Below are 23235 nucleotides of genomic sequence, written 5' to 3'. Positions count from 1 at the left end.
AATGACAAATTATGCTGCAGGCGGCTTTTAAAGGCGAGTCCTTTCTACTAGCTGTATATGATAGCTAGACGCGCCTAATAGGCAGCAATCGATCGCCTTCGCAGTAAAATACTCCTGGGGCTTGTCTACCGAACAGAAGAAAGTGTCCGCTACCAAACGTAAACTAGCCCGTGTCTGTTTTCTATATTCTATTTCTATTTTTTATTCTATAGCGCGCCTTGTGGACGTTCCCTCCCCTAAGGTGCAAAACCCCTGGAGCCGGAATGGGCGCCCAGTCGCGCCGCTCCGCCCGTCGGGTGCGAGCAGCGCTAACGGAAGGAAATGCATGGGACCGCTCAAGCCTGACACGAAAAGAAGGGAAGCATTGATCTTGGAACGAAAGCCGGTCGATGAATAAATGGCATATCGCGTTTGAACGAGCCGCTGTATGCCAACTTCCCGGAGCCCCCTTCGCGGGCGCTGAGGAGTATCGGTAGACACTCGAGGAGCTGCTATCGCGCGCGCGACGAGCTCCGCTTCTCAGCGCCCAGCGATCTGATAAGGAAGAGCGCTCGGAGGCGGCGGAGTTTAGTTGACAGGGCTCAACCGGGGGCCATCATGAAAGGGCACCGCGACGATTCTGGTGACTGCTGCTGGCGCAAGGCGCCCCTGGGCTTTCTTCTCTTCATTGTTCCTCTCGCTGCGAACGGCTTTCAGCTCGGTGAGTGGCGTTGTGACAGTCGCACTTTCTTCCACCCGTTGCTTTGGGGCCCAATTTCCGATCGACCCACGGCCTCTCGCCTTTTGTCGAAGCTCAAACGGGATTAGGTCTTGGCTCCGTTTTTCGCGCAATCCCGTCTGCAGCGTGCACCTAGAGCGACGACGGTTCCTCGCGGTTTCGTCCGGTGCGCGGCTGCCCCAAAGCTGATCACTGCTGCGACCGCGCGGCGGAGGCGACGCCCCGAGGTCGCCGGCATCAAGCGCGCTGCGCGGTATAGGATCTAGGGCGGGAGAATTAGCTCGTCGAGTCCTGCTTCATCCCGCGAGCACCCTAAAAAAAAGCACCACTGCTTCGCTTCCGGCACCCTGAAATTCGGTGCACGGAACCGTAAGTACCGAGAAAGAAGAAGGGTAAACCTGCGAAAAACGTGAAAGAAGTGCAGCTGAAAAAGATCAATCGGTCAAATTCTTTAGCTCACCAGCTGAAAGTGCATTAAATTAATATTTTATTGACAACTGAACTTCTCGCCATTCGTGGGTTGTACCCACTGGAGTAAACAACTCCAACATTGAGCTGCATGTTTACATGTACACCCGGCGTCAAACGTATCCGGGACGCGATTTCGCCAAGCGAAGTCAATTTCTCGGCTGACTGACGGCTCAACCCTTCATGTGCCTTGCTAGATGAAGCATCGCACATCTGAGTATCATCGCAATATGCATGGCAGGAGCTTAGCCACCAGGCAGCAGAGAAATCGACTTCCATTTGCGGAAATCGCGTCCCGGAAACATTTGACACCGTGTGTACACAGATACAGCTTGATAACAACCATGCAAATGTGCTTAATCCTTCATTAAAGTGATCCCAAGCGGCGCTTTGTTTGCATTCGCAGCTTAGAAAAAACTACCCGTGAATAAATCCTATTTTCACCGTATATTATCTGCTTACGTTACGAGAAAAAGTCGTCAGAAATAGGCGTGCTTAGAAAAAACGACGAAGCAAAAAGCGGGGTTTGATGTTGAAACAAGTTACCATTGTATGAAATTCAAATTGATGTGACACTTTTTAAAAGTCCTATAAGCAACTGTCGAACGATTTTATTGTGAACCAAAGTGATTGCAACAAATTATGGGCCTCAAACAGAACATTCCCAGCCAACATGCGGCTTACGGAGGGTTTTATTGCTACTCATGACGCTATCCGTATACTTCTGGTATGGGGTCCCAGTTCTCCTGGCGTGATTTTTTGCGGTGCAAAATGCAAACTTCGAAAATGTATATGTAGAAACACTATGACGAAACACAAGTAAGTACGTTATGCTTCATAAACGAACCCCACCATAAAATAAATTAGTTTTCTTTTTAAGTGTACGAACAAACGACTCCAACGTACGTTCTGAATTAAGAAGGTGCTATACAAAGTAAAGTTAAGGCTATTTGAAGTAGAAACACTACAGATTACGGCTGTTGTTGTGGACACAACTGTTTTTCTAATAATTGAAATTCGCGTTTCTTTCGTGACACTTGTCTAAAAATGTCTATACAAATAAAGCGCCACCGTGGCCCAGTGCCTAAGGTGTTGTGAGGCTGAACCCAAGTACGCGGGTTTGATCACGACCGCGACGTCCATCTTTCTGGTGGAGGCGAAGAGTGGAAACGCCCGTGTATTGAGATTTTGATTCACGTCAAAATTCCCACGTGGTTTACATCAATTCGCGTTCCACTATTACGGTGGGCCCTATATTTGAGGGTAGCTTTCGTGCGTAAAACCGCAAACTTTAGAAATGGCCCAAAACACGCGCAAACATTTTTTCTTTATTTTCTGGAAAAAAAAAGCGCCACTGCGGAACGACATTGCCCCAAAAATAGTAAGGTCAGCTGGCTTGAGGCGTTGGCTACAGCGGGTGGGAGCGGGGAAGTCAGGTGGGCGAGCCTTTGCCCTCGTTTTCTGATCCACAGTAGGACACAAACATGTTTTGACGAATTCTGCGTCCCTCTGAGCTCATTATTTACTTTCATGATAATGTCAGAGCCCCTCGTTGCGGTTGGTGTCACAAAGTGGGGAAAAAAAAATGCTCCCCCAAAATCTGAGGCAACAATCCGCGCTTGGCGAGACTTGTAGCAGCTACCAGTGAGACCATATAAGAATAATTACATCAGCTTTGGGTTGACCACATTCTTCCAATGCTAAAATTTACGCAAATGAAACTGCGCCACATTGCTGGAGGAAAGTGAAGGTTCGCAGAGTGTTTAAAAACGCCCGTTGAAAGTGCTTCCAGGGCGATGGAATGAAAGACGTTGGGGATGAGCGGAAATAAAGAACAGTTCAGTCGTTCGATAGGCCACACCGTAAATGAGGTGTTTCTGTAGACTACTCACCAAATAAAATCCCCAAATACATAGTACGAAAAAAGAGTACAATGGTCATCATAAGACACACACACACGCGCGCCCACGCACACGCATCGGAGGCAGTCTTACGAAAGGGGCGGGCCGCACGCGCTCATCCTTGCTTGTGAGGAGGGACGAGCTCGTTAGAGGGATATCGCCGGGTCGTTCCACTCTATAATGCACCCCCGTTCGCCACTTTCTCGTGAACCGCGCGAGAGAGCGCGACCCCCGTTCTCACTGCGCCCCTTGCAGACAGTGAGGAACGGGATGGTTAGCCCGTATCTCTTCTCGCAATAAGGGCGTTACCCCCGCCTTTGTTAGAAGCGCAAAAAATGTCATTCTACAATTAAGAAAGAACAAAGAAACAAAAGGAACTTGCAAAAATAGATAAACAGCAACAGGAAATTGTCTATTATTTATTTATTTATTTATTGCACCCTCATGGTTAATGGGTCACAGAGGAGAGTGGGTACCTATGTGCAGGGAGCAACACATAAACAATAAAATTTAAAAAAGAAATTGTTCAGACAACATTGTGTAGTCAACTAATGCAGCCCGGTTCATTACCTTAAACTGCCATTGATGGGTTCGGAAAGGTGTTTCCACTCTTCTGAATTGCTAGGAATGGGTGACTGGAAGCAAGTGTTGGCCAAGCATGTTATGACACCTACGTTGTGCATATAATCGGACGGAATATATGAATGTGGGGAAATGAGGGCTGCGCGTTAAAAGGAATTGGGATAATAAATTTTGTAAAACAAGCAAAGTCTATTGTTGTTGCGACGAGTGGACGGATTAGGTAACTGCAAGGATGTTTTGTAGGCGTTGCACTAGCTGTTCTGCTGTAGTTGCGAAGAATGAAATGAGCCTAATTGAATTGTATTTGTTCTAGCGATTTAATAACTGTTTCAGAGCTTGGATCTTAAATTAATGCGGCGTGCTCCATCAAGTTTGGACCTCATTAAAGTGTTGTATACGAGGAGGAGGAGGGCGAGGAAGAGTAAACATTTATTGAGCATAAGGACGGGAGTGAGGGGTGGTGGCCAGCTTCCTACGCCCAGGAGACCGCGAGCCTTTGCTGATTCCAGGGCTCGTTGCACCAGGGCTTTTTGGCGCTCCGGTGCCGAGCTGGTCAGCGCAGACTCCCACTGTTCAGGGGAAGGGGAGGGAACGGGGTCAGGGTTGCGTGGGCAGGATAGGTTGTGAGAGGAGTGTGATAGGTTGTGAGAGGAGTGTCGCAGTCGGGCAGTTGTAGGGGTATGTGGATGGAGATATGTGTGCGAGGATTGTGTGGTTGTAAAAGGTGTCAGTTTGTAGTCTGCCGTAGATATATGCCTCGTAGTTAGATAACGTGTGGTGGGGGGAGGATATGTTCTTCTCGTGTAGGTGTAATGTGACAAGAGTGAGCTGTAGCTGTTGTCGAGGGGTGCCAAGTGGGAGCTCCACTGTCCGTTCCCCTCAGGGTAGCTTGCGTTGAGGATGGGAATGCCCGGGAGTGGAGTTCTCGGGCGGAATCGTGCGCCGCTTCGTTACAAGAGCTGAGTGAGTGACCAGGAGTCCAGACAATGGCTACTTCTATGCCTTCAGGCAATTGCTGTAGGATTGGGTTGGCCTGGGGTTGGTGCCAGCCCCGCTTGGTACATTCGGCAGGCTTCCTGACAGTCCCAGACGATGGTATGATACAGTTGATTGTGGTGAGTGGTGGTTGCATTACTACAGCTTCTGCCGATCTTGTGGATAAGTCAAAGTACGTTGCTGCAGTGGCAATTTCTCCTTTGTAATCGAGCGTGACCAGGGTGGTGCCGGGTATCTTGGGATTCTGAGCGATATCCGTGTATCGGGTATGAGAGTCGTTTGCATATTTCTTCGTAAGCTGGCGGACCCATGCCTCACGGCGGCCTCGATTAAAGACTGGGTGCATATGCTTGTGAATGGGAGCAACCTTGAGTTTTTTTGCGCATGTGTAGCGGGATTCGCTGAGATAAGTCGTTGGTGATGGACTTGGTCTTCCGATGTCATGAAGCACCTTCCTCCCTGTAGGAGTAAGTGTTAGGCGATGAAGCTGTGAATTTCGGTGGGCTTCAATTAGCTCTTGAAGAGTGTTGTGTAGCCCCAACCGGAATAGTTTTTCTTTGGAGGAGTAAGTGGGGAGGCCTAAGGCCGTTTTGTATGTTTTCCGTATGAGGACGTCCTGTATAAAAAACAATTGCGGCAACTTAGCCCTAGTTGCGCGATTACGGGGCAAACAGCGAAGCTAGTGCACCACCTAGCTTATACTTGGTTCGGCTAAGTTTATGCGCGGTTTTGCTTGGATACTCGATCAAGCTTTCAGCGTGCCGTTGTAGTTATCCCAGGCAATGAATGCTCGGTAATTAAAGCATGTACAATGTAAACGAGCTCTTAACTGCGTTTCTTCTGCAACTCGCTGACGTTTCGCCGCCACTTCACCGATGCGATATTTTGGATTGGACCGAAGTCGTCGCATCCGTTCTCGAGTAGCGGCGCGGCGGCTTTCGCGCCGCGCTTCCTCTTCTTCGGCAGTGACGCTCTTCTTCTGTCGCATCATCTCTACCTTTCTCGGAGACCCGGCGGTTGCACCTCGCATGGATAGCGGAACTTGCAGCTGAAAGTTCTCCATGACTGGCAGACCCGGATCGTTTCGTCAGCAGGCTTTCACAACTCTCCCAAAGTGGACCGCGGTAGCACGCGGTAGAACCAGCGGCAACCGGCTTCGCGAATTCAGCGTCTGTAGCGCGAGCTTTCTGTGCTTCCCACTTCAAGCTCGAACGCACGTGATCTGGCGAGGAGATGAGCGCGCGAGAGATCACGCCAGGAACGCTGGGCAGAGGGTTCTCGAAGGTCGAGCGGTGTCGGCGCGCGCGATGGTGTCATTGCTCGGTGAGGTCTTCCTGCGCTCATTCGCCAAACCAACGCCAGCTTAAACAGCATCGCACCCGCCGCGGTGGCTCAGTGGCTAAGACGCTATGCTGCTGAGCACGAGAACGCGGTGTCGATTCCCGGTAGCGGCGGCCGCTTTTCTGATGGAGGCGAAAAGCAAAAACGCCCGTGTGTACGAGATTTCGGCGCAGGTTAAAGAACACCAACGGGGGCAAAATTAATCCGGGGCCCTCCACTACGGCACGCCTTATCACCAGTGTAGCGTCAGCGCGTTAAACCTCATAATAAAAAGGTAGAAAAAAAAACAACCATGTAAGGCTGCTGGCTTCTTTTGTCGTAGCGGCAGGGGAGAGTGGCGAGCTGAAACCGCGCGCGTCGTCGTTACGCGTCCACGATCAATCTTTCAATGAACTTGACTGAGACAACGAGCTTGACTGCGCAGGCGCTCCGTTTGCTGAAATGCCGTATCCTTTCTTCCTCTTCGCCGTAGTACCATCGTCGCCAAGCGTATATACCGCACGCCTCCCCCTTTGGACATTCCAATTGCAGCTGCGTCAAATCCCAGCTTAAGCCAGCGCGAGCTCTCCTGGCCCCGAACGCTGTAGCTTCATGTTGCCGGGGATGACATCTTTCCGTGGACGATTGATGAGCATGGCTGATAGCGCCACAGAAAATCGTTCAATGATCCTTGTAACGAAAAAGATAGTACAAATTAGGAGAATACAAAGACATAAATTTTGGGTTAAGGAGAAAACAGTGACGTTTTCAGAGACTGAGCGATTCATTTAGAGACACAAACTAAAAAACAACAAAAAAGAAAATACACAGTGAAACCATATAACAATTGCACCGAAAAGTAGGGCTACAAGAACCCAAGAAGCTTCCGCAAAAGGAAAATTTCACATTCACGGGGTCTGCAGCCGCACGGCCACAAGGCAAAGCTGACAGCTTTCTTATAAACTTCGCAGTTGATGAAAAATTCGTTCTGGTCGAGGGAGTTCCCTTCGTAGAAATTTACTCCACTCGGGGGGCTTTCCCTAAACCGGTTGTCCTTCGAGGCTTCCAGCAAAGGTTCAAGACATGTATACCTACAAAAATTGATGATAAGAAAGAAAATGGGTAACGAAGAACAAAAGAAGCTTTTAGATGCCGATCGAAAAGCGAGCGCATTGATGATTGTAGTGCTTGAAAATATCAGGGGGTGCATAGATTTGACGTTTCTGGAGCGAGAGGGTGAAAAATAGATGAGTATGACATTTCGGAGCGTCAACCTTTAAATAAATTATTGGTGCGCTTATGTTTGATACGAGCTGGAAATCAATCATTTCTTTAAGAATTGGATTAAGATTGTTAAATTTTAGATGCAACGCATCTCATGCTCGCCCCTCTGTCCTTTCTGCGTCTGTCCGGCGTTGTCCGCACAGCTGCGCCTCTCCTCCTCTCCTCTATCCGATAGCGAACACTCTCTCCCAAACAGCTGCGGGTTGGCGCAGCGCGCTCTCACTCCGTTGCTAGGCGACAGTGGGCGGCGCTGCGCTCGACGCTGCGCTCGACGCTGCGCTCGGCGCTGCGCGCGCTGCGCATGTGCAGTACTCTCTCTCTCCGCGCTCTCCTCTCCTTCGGGCGTTGTGAATATAAAGCGGCATGCCGCGCTCCGGCGCACGGAGCTCCGGCGGTCTCAGTCGACGGTCGTCCGCCCACCTCCCCTTCGCGTGAGAATCCCTGCTATAAGCGTAATTAATACGATGGAAAACGCCAATGGAACCCCCATAAGATGCGTTGCATCACACCAGGGTTCCCGCGAGGGGAGGTGGGCGTAATTTTTGGAAAAGGTTTAGTCGAGCACCAGGAACGCGGGCCAATTAGTTCCCCATGTGGTAGTGAAGAAGCCCGGATATCAATGACACTGTTTTATCGTTAAATATTCCTTCCATTCCGCCGTTTAAAGTAAAATTATTATATCAGTAACAATGGGCTATATTTCGTCATTTGCGTTCGTTCTATCCCGTCCTTTTCTTCCTTTGCTCATCCTCTCGCATCATGCTGCTGTCCGAAACCAAGAATTACCTCATAATACCGTTACCCCGGCTGCCCATTAAGTTCCCCGTCACAAATTGGCGCGCAGGCAAAAGAACTTGAGTCTGAGATTGCTACACGCACTCGACGGCGTATATTTGGCCCGTGTATTTGGCCCCTTGCTTAGTATGAGTCCCAACTCTCTTCGATCGATGGGGATTTTCAAAACGCTCAGTGCAAAACAAGTAATATCGCCGTGTTTACCTCTTCATCATAGGAGCTTTCTAAAAACCACCTCAACTAATTCTGAAATAAGGTCCTCACGCTGTCGTCTTCGTCAATTGTATATGGAGAAGGTGGCAACGTTTTCCGTCCGAAATCAGTTGCACGAACTCGGAATACTAGCGCCTACAGGCGCGCAAGCTACTGCTGCGGCACCCGCCGACCCAGAAGATGGCGCTTGTAGCAAAACTCCAGCACTATGTTCGAAGAGTTACCCGCGAAACAAAGATCCCGGTCACACACAGCACGAATAGTAACTTTACTGGACGCTTGCCGTCTCCTTTCCAGCCCGTCGCATCTCGTCTTTCTTCTACATTCCCACGACGAAATGTTGCGTCGATCACAGGCATCGTCTGTAATGGTATGGACCGTGAGTCTCAGTGGTGTGGTACAGTAGTGCACCCTCTGCCACCCAACTTGCACTGGTCGTGGCCCTTTGGCATAGAGCTCGCTGATTTCTCGAGAGGGCACTTCACAGACAGGGCGTCGACCAGTGAAAGCGCAGCTTTATCGCTCGAGTGGCTACAACCAAGCGACAAGTACGGCGGATCGACTACTATCGCGGCACTTCGGGAAAAGCCTGTGTAGCTTCATCAGGAAAACGGCCCACGGCAGGCAGGCTTCCGGCTCGTTCGTTGAGCGCTTTTTTGCGCCCTCTACTCGCTTCGCATATTTTGTGTTGAATTTCCGCTGAAAAGACCTGTAGCCTGCGCCTGTTAAAGGCAGCTCACTTCTAGAGAGAAACGCTGCTGTCCTCATTAGTTATTCCTTGCCTTACGGCAGATAATCTTCAAAGCCTTGCCGCACGTGTTGGTACATCGCACTTGGGGCTTGAGTCTATTTGCCCCGTTTCGAGAGAAAATTTGTGCCTCAAAGTTCTAAAGCGTACCCTTCTTAACCAAGTAAAAGGGGATTTTGGCGACGCAGACTAATTGGACAACTTTAGAAGCTCCGCTAATCATGACATTGTATGCTTCGAAAGACGAAACACGAGAAAAAGCGTCGTCTGGTTTTGTCCGTTTCTCTCGTGTTCCGCCTGAGGTTGGTAGTTTCGCCGTGTGTTGTCGCAGTTCTGCTGCCGTCCTAACCTTGGAACCAGAGGTGTACTTAAAATTAAACTCCTTAAAGGGGAAAGGAAAGGAAGGCTGGACTTGGAAAATTCTAGGCTCGGGAAGGACAAAGTAACGGCGATAATGCGTTACCATACACTCCGTTTAACTAATTCCGTACAGCGCTTACGAAACTATGATTCGTATCACTCAAAGGCAGAGGGAACGCAGAATAACTAACCAATGAGGGCAGCTGGTGCAACAGGTCAACGTGTTCCTCCGCGTAAATTGCGCTTGCGTGGTCTGGTCATCTCACTTGGAATAGGGCTGCGCCCTACGGGAGCGCTGACCTCGGCGAATGCTTGTAAACACAAAATTTTGCAGCGGAGGTTTAGCAGTCTAGCACTGGGTTAGCCTCCAGTAGTAGAGTTACTATTTTCGTACGTCGAGAGCGTCCACTGTCTATATAAATTCTGCATTCGACTGGCCCATAGGTACTGTGCCAGTCGAATGCAGAACTGTTTTACTCTGGAAAAAACACCGCACCACTATAGACTAAGGTGTCGGCAGTACGCGTCGCGGGTAAGCAGAACGACTGAGGGGAAAAGGCAAATGCGTGGTAATTGTAAATAGTGTAATCCACATTTTTCGAAGGAGTGCGAAGTTTTACTTGTGCTGAAGGGGATTGTCTTTAAAATCAGGATTACCAGTATCGGCTGCTCGCAATATTGTTTACAGAAGACTTTCTAAACAGCGAGATTTTAAATTTAACAATTACACTTTCTTTAAACACTCTGACCGAGCTACGCTAAGGAATGTTTCACGAAGCAATTATTATTTCTTTTACCATAAATCATCAAACCTTTAAGCTCCTAATGTTTCTTTAATAAACATCCATATTAGCAGCATTCGATTCAATAATTATGCGCGTCACCCTTAACAACAACCATGCCTTAAACGCAAGTGTTAAATTATCTGCCGTCTAAGTCATGATCGTTCACGAGCGCTCAAAGCATGTTCTGTGTGTTCTAATCATGGCGGTGTTCTGGTAAGCTTAATTCGACTACATTGCGCTGTCAGATTTAAGTAGCGATTTTTAAGATGTGGGCCTTCCCCAAAGAGGCCACCTCGTGGGAAGTACCTAAAAGTGTGAGGTATCTTTCCTCTCTCACCACTCCTTTACCTCTTCGGTCTTAGCGCCATCCTTTTGAAATACATTTACTCATTCATTACACATCACAGTTATAAGATATTGCTCTTTAGGAGTAGTCTTCACTAGTGCGCTGTTTTAATTTTAAACGTCCTGGTACAGCGTCTCAAAGCCACGGGTTGCCGCACCGGTTGCCCATTAGATTTTTTTATTCAAGCCTCACGCTATCGTTCGTTACTTTCGCGCAAGCCTCGTGCTTCCAGACAGACACGAATTTCACCTACGCTCTTGATGACTCCTATTTTGGTTGAAAAACATAAGAGCTGTGCGTTCATGTGTTTTCAGTAAAACCATTCTATGCAGACTTATGCGCTAACCCAGTTTAGGCAAGACCCAATACTGAACGGAATAGCTTAGTTTCTGTCGTAAGGACAGTAACTAAATACGGGGTGAAAAAGGCGCTCAACTGAATGAAGGGTGGGAAAGCCACAAGTGAGTATGAAATAATGCCGGACATACCAATCGATGGTGTTAATGTTTCACCAGGAAATCCAGAAAAATTATTCTTAAATCCCTGAGGACAGTAAAGATACGGCTATGCTGTAAAAGATCAGCCTAATTGAAATTATCAGGAAGAGTGACTTCATAAAGCTTCAGAAATGCAAACCCAACAGCATAATGTCTTTTGTATGAAGGTTAATTTCTTTGCAAGGTAACAGTTATTTTCGATAAGTTCGCAATTGCCGTCTACTGAATTCAATTGCGTCCGATATGTCGTCTGCTTTCCTACGAGGCAAAAAAAAACGCGCAAAGCTTTAATCTCGACAGTGGATGTCTCGCCAACCTGATGGGGCACTGGGAAATTACTGTGAACGCTTTGGTCCAATTTATTTTATCCGGAACTGTAACCTTAGATATTTTTCTGGCGTTGCGTTTCCGCGGCGTGTGTGTGGTAGCTCTAAGGTTAACAGCACCTGATGTCTCTGTTTGTAGGAATATCAATGGCGTGGCCAACTCACCTGAGTGTTATATTAAGGTGTTTCGGGTTTGAAACACTATAACATTACAAGTTTCATGCTTCGGACCAAAATCAAAGCAACAAATGACATCAGTCCCCATCTCGCACGGGTCTTCGTTCATTCATTGAAACAGGACGAAAAGGTTACTCCACAGCCACTACTTCACGTCTTTAATTATGCAATTTATTGTTATTTATGCCCAAAGTTTATTCCTACCTAGCACAATGACTTTTCCGACATAGCTCACCAAAAAGCACTCTGTGCCTCTAGGACCAACAACAGTGTACAAAATGACCGTGTAAGTAAACGCTTTTGATAACGAGGCAGTAACAACAGTTAACACAAGTACACTGTAACTACGGACACTAGGCGCCAGAAAACAGCATAACGTAACAACATAAGCTGACAAACAGCATAGGCTAACAAAAGTAAAAAGAGGTCAGAAAGGTAAAAACCGGAAGCGAAATGGAAAACAGCAGCCACAGAAGATTTTTAGGCTCATTCCATCCGCAACCTGCGCACACAATAAAAAGGTGAACTCAAAACGCATTTAAAGGAGCCATGAAGAGAAAACAAAAGTTTCTTTTATTCGAAAGATTAGGAGTTTCATAGTACTCCAAGCACTTTCCCGGAAGTAAATGATGCTTTATTCACTGAGAAATGAGGCAATTTAAGCCAAAATTTTAAATCTCCCGCTAAAATTGCACATTTGGTGACGTGAACAATAGCGTCATACGAGCCGGTCCATGAAACAGATACTTAGTATGTCGACTCCATATAGCACCCACACGCGGACAACTCGTGCCAAAACCGAGACGGCGGCCATTTTAAAAATACTAGTAAAACCTAGTGCACCAGCAGCCCTAGTCATGGAATCGCCTGATCCGGAGAACAAAACTCTCGCCGAGGAGCTAGGGCTTGCATTTAACAACCTCACACCACTTGAACGCCCAATGCATCTAAGTGCACGAGCGGCAGGAGTTGTTCGATACGTGGTGGACGGGAAAGCGACCATTCCGCGATAGCCACAACAGACGAACGCCCTGCCGTCGGCACCGCTGCCTCGTCAGCCCCGTCACGACGGACGAATACAGAGTGGTACGTATGTGCCGTATTTTAAGTGCGAATGCACTTTATAAGCGACCCCAAACCTTCCACCGCCGGCGGCGGCGGCGGCGGCGGCGTCCGCAGTCCTCCTCTCCCTAGCAACGGCTGGAGCGGAGAGGAGCGTCGGTAGCAACGGCGCGGTGACGTCACTTCACCATGTGACCGCGCTCGCTCCGCCTCCTCGCCGTGGCTGCGCGGGTGCGCGCCGCTCCCCGCACCGCTCCTCGCGCCGTGACGTCATGGTATGACGTCACAGCGCGCCTCCTCTCCCCAGCAGCTGCCGCGCGCCTCTCTCTCCACCGTGACGTCACACTCTCTCCTCTCCCCCTCGCTCGGCTGCAGCTGCCGTGCGCCGCTGTCCCTCTCCCCTTGCGCTCGCCTCCTCTCTCAGCCACCTGGCTCGGCGCGCTCGGCGCGACATACCCCCCTATATATGCAGCGATAAACTGCCAGACCTCCGTGGGTCGGCTCGCGCGCGCTCACGGGCGAATGCCAACGAATTTTAACTTTACTCCCCCTCATAGCATCACCCCGTGCATTCGCACTTAACCATGTTCACCCTCGGGGAAATGCTTGGGAGTTTTTTTATTACGGTTAATGATAGTTCAATTTCAGTAGCAGTATCACTTATGCCACTTGGCCACTGTCGTGTATGGAAAGCCGTTCGCGCGAGCTCTCTGCTCCGACCAGAAAGATACGAGCGTCAATGCGCGCTGTGTACGGCATTTTTCCCCCCAAGGTCAGAGCGCTTACGGCGATTTGACGAAGTCGGCGACGAGCGCCAGCATGTCCCAGGAGTGAGCTAACGTAAGCGTCCCTGCCGTAATCACTTCATCGGAAATTAAGCGAGCACACTCGTACTTCCTTTAGCTCCCTTTCTTCTCCGTTTGCAAAGTTCACAAAACGTAGCCACTTGCTTCGCCGAGGTTCGTCGTTTGGCAGCACATGAAAGGAGATCTCTTCACCGGCGGGGATGTCGCACTCCCTCGACGATTTGCCCGTACTAAATGGGCATTTCAAAACGTAGCAACGAAATTTCATTGTAAAGTACTTGAACAAACTGAAGTTTTCAGTGGTTGTAAACTGGAAACGAGCTCCTAACAATAGCAGCAAGCCAACACCATTCCGAAACTGCGACGACTGTCACTATCTCGTCGCTGCTTGCTGTTTCTTACTCCCCTCGTTTCTATTTTTACCTTTGCTGGTTGGCGATATGACGGCAAACCTCCTGTGAAGGGATTACGATACCAAGCAAGGTCGCGGCTGTGCGTGCTGGGACGGTTCGTTGGCACCGAAGAGCCTCGAACCCGAATATTCGTCTGCGCGACGGTGGCGATGGCGAGATGTCGAGTTCGGCTGGCGGTAGTTTCGTACGCATTGGCGCACACGCTTGCGTGTTTATTCGGAACTTAAACCGTTTACTCCACCGTTCTTAGTGTCATAAAAGGAATGTGCAGTATGTTTAACGGGCATATAGCTCGCTATGCAAACTGTAAGCCCTGCCTAACATGCGTTTGCTTTTGCCGGCCTCCGCCAATCGCAGAGCATTCTCGAGTGACATCATAGGTTCTGTTGCGGAAAATGAGCTGGTGGGTCGCATGGTCATTTCCTTTTTTCCTAATTATGTAGCTTATTTGAGCGAAGTTTGCGTTATAAGTGGTGTCGTTATGGTTCTAACGAGGCAACCTTTCGAATTAACCAAACTTGTGTTTTCTCTTCATGGCTCCTTTAACGCTTCTGTTCCAGTGCAACGTTTCCTCAAAGCTGAACAATTCATGTGAATGTTCATTGCAATAAAACAAAAAAAAAACACCTGAAGAGATGGAAAACCACGAGCCAATAGGCAATATTTACATCGTGCACAGAAAGCAAAAATTCATGCTTTGAAGGCGAAAGGCTGGTTCTACTACTTAACAACTTCTTTACTGCTACATCGAATTCGCTTCTCTTTCTATGCCGCTTCTGTGAGGCTCCGGGCACGCTTTACCACATTGTGTGGGGCTGTGAGAAGAACCCCAACCTACGCCCCCTGCCCTTACCCTCCCCTGAGCACTGGGAGAGAGCACTGTCCAGCTCGGACCCTGATGACCAGCTTTGGCTGGTGAAGAGGGCTCAAGAAGCCGGACGGTCTCAAGGGGTCCTGGAATAAGGACTCTTCCCCATGGCGAACTGCTTTATAGGGACGTTTATTCCTCCTCCTCCTCCTCTCTTTCAATTTTACAATTTTCGGTAGAGCTAAGGCGTGTAGCATGCTTCTCGCTACAAAATTACTGTATGTTTTACAAATTGTGCAATGCTTGCGGCTTTCTATTCAGCGTTTTTACAGGACCTTCGCAACATTTGTAGGGTCGTCTTGTTGCAGCCTGTGAGACGCGGTAATCTGTTTAGACCTGTCTGTGCAGGAGGACTCGGGCTGACGCACCTCCATTTGCAACAACTAGTCACTCGTATTTTATTTCTTCGTGACTCATCCCAGCACATTATTAGAGACTTTTAGTAAGGGAATCTTCTAAATGTTTTTCCCGCATTATTGTTTCTTCTAAACTTTCCTCACGGTCACGTTTGCGGGATTCATGCAAGAGGTGCGTTCTTCTGTGAGGTTTTTATTGGCTAGCCTTTACAATGACCATTCATTTACGGTGTCACGTAAAACACTTCACAGATATTTATTATCAATGGCATTTCCTGCATCCCTCCATAGACCTGTTTACGATGGTTTACCCGGCCATGATTTCCTTTAAAAAATGCCTATTTCTCCATGTACAAAATCTTCCTTTTCACGCTACATACCGAAACCTTGCCCGTTAAAACATGGGTACATCGTAGGAACATTTTTGTGTCTTCTGTTAAGTTTCGACTTTGTGGTGCTATAGAGAAACAATTGAGCCCTGTTTCATTGACTGCAAAGACGCTATTTTGTGCTGAGATGTGCTCGAAGGAACACTCCGAGACTACTTTGAATTAACACCCCGCAGTATGCTACATCCTGTAGCACCCAGTTGTGACCTGTTTTATGACATGTTTTATGGAATTATGACCTGTTCTCTTCTGATGGCCTCACACAGCTTATGGAAAGCGCACATGTTAAACAGAAACGCTCAGCCGATGGTACATTCAAAGTAGCACTTTAGTCAAACGATAATTAAGTTGAAAGGCTCCTATCACCAAAATAATTTTGAACCTGATTGGTATCCTGTTCTGCACTGGTGTGAATGATTGCCCCGTTACTAGCGGGAATTCTTCTCAACGCTTTGCTCACCGAATTCCTGATTACCCGCTTCGCTTTGTAAATTAAGCCCCATTGTCTGTAAATAGTTCTTGTATATATATATATATATATATATTTGAATAAGATACAATGAAAAAAAAGGAAGAAAAAACAAAGCTCAGTGGTAGCGCACTGGCCTGCTATAGTGGAGACCCGGGTTCGAATCCCACTGGATCGCAGGTGCGTTTTTCATTTATCTACTCTTTCCAGAGGCGGCGATTTTCTTGACCGTACAATAACGACAGCATCAACGACAACTACGGCTTTTCGCAGAATGGGGCACTTACGGTTTTCGCATTAAAAACAACTACTTAAGAAACGGGAATTCCGGCATCTCCTGCTAACTCACATGGAGACACCTTCACAACGGCCATTGAGACCTTGACAACGCTGTGTAAAGTCCAGCTAGCTGCCGCTACAGATAAACTAAAATTATCATAAGTGTAATAGCAAAACGCCGGCCGATAAATAAATTATAGAACTGCTCGCAGCCTCTGAGGAACTGCTGTGTTCTCACTTGCACATAGTTCCTTAAATACAGTGTGCTATGTGAGCCTGCCACGCTATAAAGACAGCCTGCTATGTTCTACCCACTACGCCAGCAAGAGGAGGAAAGTTGAGGGGAAGGGACTTAGTCATTCATGCACGTACATACGCCCGCCAATTCCTTTATGAGGCCAGGCTTACGTTATTCCCCAAAATCTTGTGGGCCAAAAAGCTTTCTTCTCGACTCAAGCTTTACCACTAAGCGAGAAATACCCTGGAATGACCCGCATTCTAAGACAATCCCGTGGCTCTCCACAATAGCCTCAATTGACTGATCCATGTGGCCGACGATGAAATTACGTCCAATGACGACGTCTAGCATGCGATTTCACTCAAAAGTTCGGTCTGTACGGCGCCATCACGCAATGCAACGTGACGTTCTGCATTGAGCACTGACACGGCGCAGATCACATTTTTGAGGCAAATCGATGGACATAGTTGCGATTTGTCGGATTTCCTTCGTTGGCGGCATGGATAGGTGTTGCGAGGGCGTTGCGGTTAAGCTGAACCACGGGAGTGCCTTAGAGTGCACGTCGATCGTTTTTTTTTTTTTTTTTTTCAAACTATTTTTCTAGTCGAACCACTTCTGTGAAACACGCTGTTAGCCTACAGTTTTTAATCCTGTTCTCTAACTTCGAAAAAAATGTAACCAAGCGACAAAACGAGCATTTACAGTTCATGAATAACGAAAGACCACCGTCTGGCTCAACAAGTCATCTGAGCATGATAGTGTAGGCTGAAAAATATAATCCGTGCGTTGCGCTACATCCTAATGAAAACCCCGTTTTCGAGCGAAATCATTCGATAGGCCCACCTTGTGGCCTGAATTGCCTCCTCTATTGGCAGAGATTTATAATTCAGTTGCTTTGCTTCGTAGTAAACTCACTGAGGTTTTCAGTGAAGCTCAGGCGATTTTTCATCCTGCCAGTGCTTTTCGATTGTCTCTGAAAAAAGGAAAACTCTTAAAACACTCATATTTATAACTTCGAAGAACAACTGCAGCATTAATGAAGAACTGATATAACAGGGACGAGCCGGAAAATGAAAGATGAAAACATACAAATAATATGTCCCATTACCGACATTGCGAAAATTTTTAACGCGAAGATTTGTACGTCTCACTAATGGCATCCGTGCGCACTCCAGAACGCACTGCGGGAAAGCCAACTTTCTGTGGTGGTGATGACGATGATGATCGTGGGTGAAACGAAAGAAGAAAAAGACGCTTCCCATGGTATGGATAGACCAATGGTCCGGTATGAAGTTGCCGTCTATCCACTGCGCCATTACGACGCACGCAGTCGAATGCATGGACATGCAAAATTAGACAGGAATGGCATGCACCCTTCCGTATAACGACGATGATTGAAAGCGAAGCTTTCTTCGTGCGAAACGAAATGGCGAAGGGTCAAAATCAAAACCGCTGCGATCAAAAGTGCGAACTAAGTGCGAGTCAAAGTCGAATCTCAACGAGTCAAAATTAAGTCCAAACCGTCTGCGGGTCGGAGTTCAAACTCAGACGACAACAAAAGAATCTCTCCTAAGAAAGCTCCGCGTTCAACCATCCTCGTCGTTAGACGGAGGGGTGCATGATATTTCAACCCCGCTTAAACCAGCACCGATAAAACTTTACAAAAAACGTGTGGAGCCGAGCAGACAAGAACGAAGAAAACAGTAAATGACAGACTGACGGCTGCATGTGTTTTTTCTTGTTTTCTTCGTCGTCGTCTTTTCATTGCCGAACGCATTTGTTTCTTTAAGTATGAACCAACCATCGCAGAAGTTTCGGTCTGATCAAAACAGCATCTTCTGGAATCATGAGGGAAGCGACAGCGCGACACGTACATTCTACCACCAGGAAAAGGACATTTGTATGGGTCACCAATTTCGTATAACCAGCACACGTTGCCGGGAAAAGGGAAAAATAAAGCCCGATTGAGAATTCAGAAACGGGATTGAGCTATTCGGTTTAAAACAGCTTTGGGAACGTTACACATAGTGCAGCAAATATTGTGGGCGATACAAAGAAAGGAAGAAGAGGGAACGAAGAAGATGTATTTATATATATATATATATATATATATATATATATATATATATATATATATATATATATATATATATATATATATATATATATATATATATATATTTATATATATTTATATATATATATATATATATATATATATATATATATATATATATATATATATATATATATATATATATATATATATATATAACTTCTTTCTTTTGTTTCCGGAGAATGGAAGAAGGCTAGAGCAAGTCACTTAGGTAACGATTTAATGACTTCGAACTGCGAAATGAATTGTCATAAAGGCGCCGTTCCTGAACAATCGTGGGCGACGCCACGTGCGACAGCGGTCATTCTTATTAGGGAGGCGAAATACTAACCCCCAACTGCGCATTTTGGATTTGGAATTGGAAGCCCACCAGTTCACGGAGCAGCTGATTGCCTAGTTTCAGTTTCGGTGATCTAATCCCTTAATTGCGTCCCTAAAATGCACAAGCTGTGTTATTTCTGCGCTTTTTTGGTGGCGCGCACATCACCGCATACTTACCAATCTTAAGAACACCCAAAGTGTCCCAAGACCTGTTCCAAACTTTTTGCCAGCCCGTATTCTGGGTGTGCGCTAACGCTACCACTTCAGCCGTTCCGCTAAAGTGATATAACCTTCGCGGGACTCTTCAGACGGGCCGACGGACGCGCAGGGAGGCCCGGAAGGAGAAGCCCTCGGCCGTGCGCGATCGTGGCTCAAGGCGCACCCATGCCGCCAGTACGGCGCCAGTGCGGAGGTGCCGCCGGGGGACGTGCACCACCGGACGCTGGCCCTGGCACTCGTCGATCCTGGATTCTTCGACCGCTGCTCGGCTGAAGCTCTCCTGCACGTGCGAGAGCTGCAGCACCAGCTGCTCGTCCAACTGCCCACGTACGCATTCGGTTTCATCAGTCAGCGCCCCACTCCCACCGCTACGGACAGTGTGTCCGTGTCCTAATACCAAACACGGTTCAAAAGTGCCACTTCTGATCCGACAGTGTTATTGACGTTTTCAAGTGTGTTACTCCGCTCCGGTTTTAGCATCTGGCAAGTGATTGCGTTCCTATTGGGAAATGCATGCTGCGTGTAATCACTGATGCAGTCCTAAAAAAAGAGCGAGTAGCGAACAGGTGAGTTCACGTGACAGTGTTACGATAGGAAACACAGTTCCAGCCGTACGAGTATTTCGTTGATTGTCGCATACCATCACTTTTATTTTTCTGAAGAATAAAGGTAACACGTATAAAAGAATCAAAGTTATTTCCGCAAATCCCCAGCGTTTTGAAAAAATAGGCAACGAACTGAATTTATAAAGATAACTTATTAAAAGTATACGAGACGGCTTTGACGACGTTAAATTCTCGCGGGTAAAAACGGAGGAAATGGGGTCTCAAAATCGATTCATTAAATATATTCATATCTCTCATTGCAATCACGGCTGAGGCTTAGCTGAGAGCCAAGTGTTAAAAATTTTTAATGTTGAAGATCACATGAAACGTTATTATCACATGCTGCGGTACTGACTTTAGTACACGTGTGAGGGTTTCACATTTGTGTCCTGTGATCTCCACTGCACAGTTTCTGCGATAGTTCGAACTTTCAACATGCGTGAACTGCTAGGGGAGGAGTGAATATTATTAAAACCAACAGTTAAATAATTCGCACCTATGGCGGTGCGAGGTCTTCTTAGTCCAGCACACCCCGGGTGGTTGCTGCCAGGCTGGCCATTTTGAGAAGCTTATGCTGATCACTGGTGTGTTGGCTGGCTAGCACATGGTTGGGGGAGGGGGTGGGTTTAAGGGAAAGAGGATGGGAGCACTCCCAGGTCATGTAGTAGAATGTGCATGGTTAGGGGCAGAATTTGCCTCTGACGGAGTAAAAGATCGGGTGTATGTACTGGAGGAGGGTGCCGTGTGAGTATGTGTTGGTTTGAAGGCGGTAGTAGGCGGTGGCTTCTTCTTTATCTAACTTGTCCTGGGGCGGATGCAGAGTGCGGCATTCTAGTAGTGTTTATGGATGTCTTTGTATGTTCGAGGCACAGGATGGTAGTCTTCCGAAGGTGGCGGCGGAGTGCTGGAGGGAACGCCCGAAAGATATTCGCGCGGGCAGTGGCATGAGCCACCTCCTTCCGCTCCGGACGCTCATGCTCCGGGGTCCGGAGAATGTCCAGGGGGTTACGGATAGATTGAAAAATACGGAGGCTGGGGGTGCAATGAGGCCAGTGGTGCAATGCCGACGGGCAGCTTGAGAATCGGTGACAACAGTGATAGAGCCTTGACCAGTAGCGGCAGCGAGGACTATGGCGAATTTTTCTGCGGTTATGGAATCTTTGGAGACGACAGTTGCCGAGTTCAGTTCTCTACCTTGTTGACTTATGGTTGCAACTGCGAAGGCAGGTTTGGAGCGGTATTTGCGGCGTCAACATAGCGGATGTCTTTGGGGTTCGCCTGAAGCATCTCGCGAAGCGCTCGAATGCGGGTTTGTCGATGACCTTGGTGGTGAACTGGGTGCATACGGGGTATTCGGGCGACGGAGCTAAAAATCCTGGGCCATCTCCACTAACGTGAAACCTGGGGAGGGGCCAACCATGCAGTGTATAAGTGTATACTTGGCGCCTTGGTGTTTTTGTCGACGGAGATGAAACGAATGGGGGCAGAGGAATGCAGCTTTGCTGCAAAAGTCTCGTGTCTTTGAAGCACGACGCTCTCTAGCGCGAGGCGTAAACGAGTGTCCTGGTGTTTCTTTAGCATGCCTTACAAAGCGCACCAGCGCGAGACGTAAACTAGTGTCCCGGTGTTTTTTTTAGCACGCGTTACGTTCTAGTGCGAGGCGTAAACGAGTTTGCCGATGTTTTGGTACCCTGACTACTTGAGACGACGATTATGACGACGACAGGAGACACCAACAGCCCCAGCCCCTAAAGGACGTCGCCCCTAAAAGTTCGAAGTTCTAGTGGAAGTGGTATGCCTTGGAGAGGGGTATGCAGATACAAAATTTCGTAGCCAGGGCACAAGGCAACGCAGTAGATGGACCACTGGACGTCAGCTTGAGTCGTTGGATTTGATTGGCATCACGGACCTCGCGGAGTTTATCCCAGGCATTATATATTTCCGTCTGACAAAATATGGCAGTGGAAGTTGTCGGGGGAGCCCTAGTGTTCATATAAGGGCTTGGCGAATGATGATATCCAGTCTTTAAATTTCGCTTTTTTAAGAGCTACATATACGCTTCCGTATGAATGAGACGCACGAGGTCGCTTTTTTCGAGCCCTAGTCGACGATGAGCGATACGTATTATGAGGTGTGTTGTTTGTAATAGTGTGATTTTTAAGTGATGGGTAGTGGAAATTCTTACGCCGTCCGATAGGATCGTGAGCCAAAGAACGAGGATAGTAGGCGTATTATGGATGGGACTGCCGCGTAGGGTTCATTCGGGGTCTGTGAGAGGTTGTGGCTTACGGCCCTGCGTGCGTTTTTGCAGAAGGGTTCAATTTAGGCCACGGACTCCGAGATAGTTGCAGATTGTGTTAATGTCTGCTTCGAGGGTGTCTTGTTGCTCACCAATATTACCTCCGGTGGTCCAAATGGTTAGATCGTTAGCCTAAAGTGCGGGTTGTATATGTGGAATTTGTTGAAATAAGGGCGGTAGTTGGATCATTGAAAGGTTAAAGAGGAGGAAAGAGATGACTACACCCTGGGGGTACCGCGATGTCCGGTGCGTAAGGAGACATATCGGTTGAGGCTTGAGACCGACGCTAAGTGTGGCGGTGCAATCGGCAAGAAAGGTGTGTACGCAATGGTAGATATGAGTGCCGCAGTTAATTGGCTGGATACTTTCGTATTGTCGCATGGGATGCATTATCGGAGGCTCCTTTTATATCAAGAGCAAGGATGGCGCTTTTGGTGTTTGAGCTTAGTGGCGCGAGTACTTCTTCTTTAAGCTGCAACAGAACGACTTATGATAATAATTGGGCATATGGAAGCCGAACATGTTGTGGGATAGTAGGTAGGGGTCTTCGAGGAATGCTATGAGTCTATTTTGAACTATAGGGGTCATATATCTTGCGGGAACATGATTTTAGGGAAATTGGCTGAAGATTTTTGAGGGTGTCTAGCTTGCCGGGCTTGCGAATCAGAGTTATCTCAACATGTCTCCCTGGATGGGGCAGGTAATTAGTGGTCCAGCAATAATTGAAGTGGTCAGCCGGTGTGCCTTCAAGATAGGAGTTACGGAGCAGTTTCTTAGTGTATTCCATCTTTGCCTGAGGTAGTAGTGGTACGAGTTAGATTACGGAGGTCATGGACTGGACAAAGATTTTTTTTTTCAAAAAGGGACGGTCATTTTAAACAGTGCACTACAGCCTCCAGTTTGCCCACTCGCTTATTAAGCATACTTTACTGTTCAACTTAAAAAAATGGCGTCAAAACTATTTGTTTTCTTATACATCGTGTATAGCCAGCCTGTGAACGACCTGATCACACGAGATAATTAGAGCTAGCTGCGCCACTTTTTCTATTAACAATTAAGAATACTAGTTGTGGCTACGGCCAAAGAACAAATCGCCCAGACAGATTTTTTTTTACTTATTCCACCCAAACCTTTCATTATAGCAAGCTGAAAAAACGTTTAAAGACCTTGTTTCCGCTTGTGAACATTTTTTTTCGTTCAATATCCGCATGTGAGTTGTTAATGACCTGATTACTTGACAAATTTACGTAAGTCGGAATTATTTTCCTCTAGTACAGGC

The 23235-nt window shown here is 47.5% G+C and overlaps 1 protein-coding gene across 2 annotated transcripts in view; it reads left to right on the top strand.

The window, feature by feature from the left end:
* Positions 1-514: 514 nt before the first annotated feature.
* The window catches only part of LOC144149619 (uncharacterized protein CG3556), a 134016-nt gene continuing 111295 nt past the window's right edge, over positions 515-23235 (top strand). The window contains exons 1-2 of one of the 2 annotated variants that reach the window (XM_077681274.1): positions 515-700; positions 19142-19379. In XM_077681274.1, the coding sequence (XP_077537400.1) occupies positions 598-700; positions 19142-19379 (341 nt within the window). In that variant the 5' untranslated portion in view covers positions 515-597. The remainder of the gene's footprint in view (positions 701-19141; positions 19380-23235) is intronic. The other variant, XM_077681266.1, reaches the window with a different exon arrangement.

Source organism: Haemaphysalis longicornis, unplaced genomic scaffold (assembly GCF_048455015.1).
Source record: "Haemaphysalis longicornis isolate Haplotype H1 unplaced genomic scaffold, Haemaphysalis longicornis Haplotype H1 scaffold_1, whole genome shotgun sequence".
Taxonomy (NCBI): domain Eukaryota; kingdom Metazoa; phylum Arthropoda; class Arachnida; order Ixodida; family Ixodidae; genus Haemaphysalis; species Haemaphysalis longicornis.
The sequence above is the reverse complement of the archived record's forward strand: the minus strand, read 5'-3'. Positions and strand labels throughout refer to the sequence as shown.